Source organism: Myotis davidii, unplaced genomic scaffold (genome assembly GCF_000327345.1).
Source record: "Myotis davidii unplaced genomic scaffold, ASM32734v1 scaffold168, whole genome shotgun sequence".
NCBI classification, from domain to species: Eukaryota; Metazoa; Chordata; class Mammalia; order Chiroptera; family Vespertilionidae; genus Myotis; species Myotis davidii.
The window spans coordinates 8,067,120-8,071,260 of NW_006383016.1; the positions used below are offsets into that span (position 1 = coordinate 8,067,120).

The window sequence follows — 4,141 nt, forward strand, 5'->3', positions numbered from 1 at the left end:
AATATACTATATTAGGGGGGAAAAAGTCACCTACTATAGCATGATATTATTTGCAGCCAAACCAGAAAGCTCAGTAAAATATTCCAAATTTCAGTATCAACAAATGCTGTGTTAAAGAATGAAAAGTATCACAGAGTGTAATTCTAAAAGGGAGTGTTACTTGAAGTAAGGGCCTTAGGGGAAAGAAAAAAAAATTTAAATTCTTTTATTCTCACCTTCACAACTAATTATAAAGGTCTTTGATGTTCATTGGTAAGAAAGGAGCAAGAGACTCTAAATTCCTCCATTTAAGAGAACCTTGGTTTAGAAATGGGCCTGTTTAGAGCTACCTATTCTATTCCTATCATTCTGATGCTTCCAAAATGCTCACATGGTATGAGCTACTATGATTCTCCTGAGGGGAAGGAAGTAAAGGTCCACTTTGCATGACAAAGGTCAGATTTCTGCAGGCAAATGAGACTCCATGGCTGACTGTTCCTAGGTTGTCACTGCCTGGCTGGGTCCAAAGAGGTCAAGAGAGGTTCCAAATTGGGTTCACTGCTTAAGGGACACCCCTGGGGCCACTTTTTAAAGGTCATTAAGATTTTCTTACTCTGGTTTCAGCTTTACTCCCTTAAATCTTGCTAACACACACTGGTAATTCATTACTGATGTGGGTAAAAAGGAAACTGAAAGAATTTAGTATTATATGCAGATCAAAAGTTAGAAAATCCACTTATTTAACCACTTCCTTTAAATCTAAGATTCAGTTCAATGATATTCAAGTAGACCACAGAGGATGATACTCAGGTCCCAACAGGAAAGCTTGACTCTATTATAACTGTCCTGGTATCTACACTATATGATCAACGCCTCTACTCGAAATTTCACTTAATATGCTGTAGCTTTCTGCAAAAATTATACCATCTCCCCAATCATCACACGTTTAACTATGGTAAAATTTTATTACTTTCTTTTGTAATAACTCTTGGGGTCACGAAAATACAACAAATGATGAACTGAAATTATTATTTGAGTGTATTTCGATGTTCTCTTTGGTACAAATATATATCTAACCTTCCTCACAGTGGAGTGGAAATACACTCAATGGGTTATATTTATAAAAGTTGGAAGCGTTCTGCCTATTGTAATTAATGAAGTGTATCTCTAAGTATTTTAGATAATGTGTGGAAAATATCTCTATTTCATTATATAATACTTTTCTTAGATCATGGGGACTGAATTATGAAATATTCTGAAGCCCCTATAGAGATAAAATTATTAATGGTTGCTCAAGAATTCTATTGGTACGATGCCAGAGAATACCTGGTTTTACAAATCAATAGGCTGACCCTTCCTAAGTATCAGATTTTCAATAGAAAAGGAAGAAACCTAAAATACTGGGTAAACAGAGACACAGAAAATGGCTTTCATATTAGTACCGTTTTGAATGAAATTCTGTAACATATGGTGAACAGGATTTCTCTCTTAATTTTGTTGGGGATGAGAATGTCTAAAAGAATAAATTAACAGCTTGCTATTCATTCTTCTGAGAGAAAAAGTCCTAAACTGTTCTCATGGAAACAATGGGACACAAAGTATGGGCTTTTTTGTCCTTGTCCTACAGTATTAAACACATCAGATTTTCTTTCTGGATGCCTACTGACTCCAAAGGCCACTTCTTCTGCAGTCAGTTTTCAATCTCCCAGTGGAAAGAATACATTCAAAGGCTGTGTGCACAGCAGGGTAGAAGGCTTTCTCTGTGAATGTAACTGTATCACTGATCGGTAACCTCCTGCCATAAGGGGACTGTGTTTTCTTTCCTTTTAGTGACTCCATGGGCTCTTGAATGCCAGTCACTGCCCCGAGACCTGGGGCCATAGTCACATAATCTCTGTCAATAGTTCCTACACAAGCCATTGGTGCAAGTGAATGTCAAGGCTGCAGATCAAAGACCGCACACTCTAAAACTCATGTCCTTTATGGATCAACTTTCATAAACTGTACTCTGTGTTTTAGAAATACATGGAGACTCACTCTGTGCTTTCTTCCTTTTATCCCAGAGACGTTTATTTATATAAAAGGCAATCTGATTTATAGATAATTGGGTTAAATTCTGATGCAATACATAAAATTCATCCTTCCCTTTGCATACCCTTCTTGAAGTATTTTCGGTGTCTATTGTTTTACTAGTAGAAATGGCAAGATATTTGAATTATTAAAAGAAAAAAAGACATGGATTGCTTTGCAATATTGACAATCCTTCCCAGTGCCTGGTACAATAGCCATTAAGTAATACATTCTTACTCATGATTGATTTTTATTTTTAAATCTTCATTTTGCTACAGGTAAATTATATGAGAGAAAATAGCTTCAGCATGTGCTTTTACAATGTATACCCATTTTGAGTATTCAAAATTGCTTGGGAAAATAAATAAAATTAGTTGAAATCATTTTCTCTCTGTAGATTGCATATACAAATTACATTGATCTATACTTCTTCAAGCAGACCTTTGTAAAATACAATGGACCAAATTATCTTCTATGAATACCTGTTCAGATCACACTGTGGATATAATTTTTTTTAAATTCACAACTTTCTCTAAAGAGCTATATTTGAAAGAAATAACACAATTTGAACAAAATGTACATTAATGTTATTTATGCTTACATCTTGCTAAAGTCTAAGAATATATTTATTATAGAGGTAAGAGCATTTAACATGTTAAATATGCACATATCAGAGGGCTCACAAAGGAGAAGATATTGAAACAAACACAGGCTTTACAGCCACAGGGCGGCTGGCTAAATTCCAAATAGAGGCTGCACTGTCCCAGTTCCCCAAGGCCCATCTTAATACAATTACATAAGATTATTAGGTACAAAACTTACTCTGAGTTCTCTTGTAATCTATGAGACATTAGGCAAGTCACTTACTCAGAAGGTAGCTTTGGCTTTATCTATTTTCACCACTTAAACAATTGAAATGTAAGGTCTTTAAATCTTGAAAAGGAAACTGTATCATTCCAATTTTTTGTGGTAAATGACTGAGGCCCAACAGAAAATCAGATAAATGGTGAAAATTATAAAGGTCCTCATTAATGGAAAAGATCAGAATTTTCTGAAAAATTGAATTTCTATTTCCCTTAATGTTACCCTTCATTGCTAATAAGATAGTCTAACTAAAATCCAAATATGATAAACTTTTAAATTATAAAAGGTACTTCAATTACAGATTGAATCACTTTGTAACAACAGGGATGTGTGTGTGTGTGTGTGTGTGTGTGTGTGTGTGTACATGTGTTCATGCCTGCGACCAAACACACACTTGTTAATGCTGAGGACATGGGCGCAAAGGGCATAATAGCTCTCTGATTCAAATCCTTTGACTTTCTTCTAGAGGCAAAATGAAAGGACAGGTATGTGATGCAAGAACAAACCCACTTACCAGTTTTCCGCAGGGGGAAATCATCCTTTGCGTCTTGGGCTCCTGGTAATGTGTATTTGTAGGACGGAGATGTCCCACTCAGGGGTGGAGAGCTTTGATCCAATGATGTATGGTGGGCAGCCCTAGGAGAGACAAGAAGGGGTCACCACTTGCACTGGAGTTTTTCCTGCGTGTTGGTCAGCAATAATCGGTTGCACATGCTGTACATGTGTCTCAGCTGTGTTTATGTTCTTTCTTTTTAGTGTGTACAAACCACAGCCTCATGTAACCGAGTTCACAACAGCAGTATGTTACGCAGTGATTCAGGATCCCCAAGAATGCCCACGTGTGCTTGGTTGGTCACACAGTCACACGGAAGAGTTTGTTTTATTCAAAGAGAGAATTTACCACAAGCCTGAGTTGTGATGATCTGAGATTACTGTGTATGTTTTCTTAAGAGTCATAATAGTGAAAAAGTCATCATCCGAATCCTTTTCAGTCAATAATGTAGAACAACTAAGGTAAAAGCGATCACATGGAAGCGCTTCATTTTTAAAATTGCTAGCTAGTACATGAAAGCGCACGAGAAGCTTTTCTGTGGAAAAGACTGCACGGTGGCGGCCTCAGGTCTCTTGACTTATCCCAGTCCAAGGTGCAGACTGGGGCTCGCTTCTTTCTTCAATACAAAACTGATTTCTCAAAATGCTTTCTCTTTTCTGCATAAATACAGGGAAA

At 36.7% G+C, this 4,141-nt stretch overlaps 1 protein-coding gene across 9 annotated transcripts in view; it reads right to left on the reverse strand.

Moving 5' to 3' along the window:
* HDAC9 (histone deacetylase 9) overlaps positions 1-4,141 on the reverse strand; it is a 455,800-nt gene that overhangs the window by 357,471 nt on the left and 94,188 nt on the right. For all 9 annotated transcript variants that reach the window (XM_015558167.1, XM_015558161.1, XM_015558166.1 and 6 more), the window contains one exon: positions 3,428-3,549. In XM_015558167.1, coding sequence (XP_015413653.1) covers positions 3,428-3,549 — 122 coding nt within the window. The remainder of the gene's footprint in view (positions 1-3,427; positions 3,550-4,141) is intronic.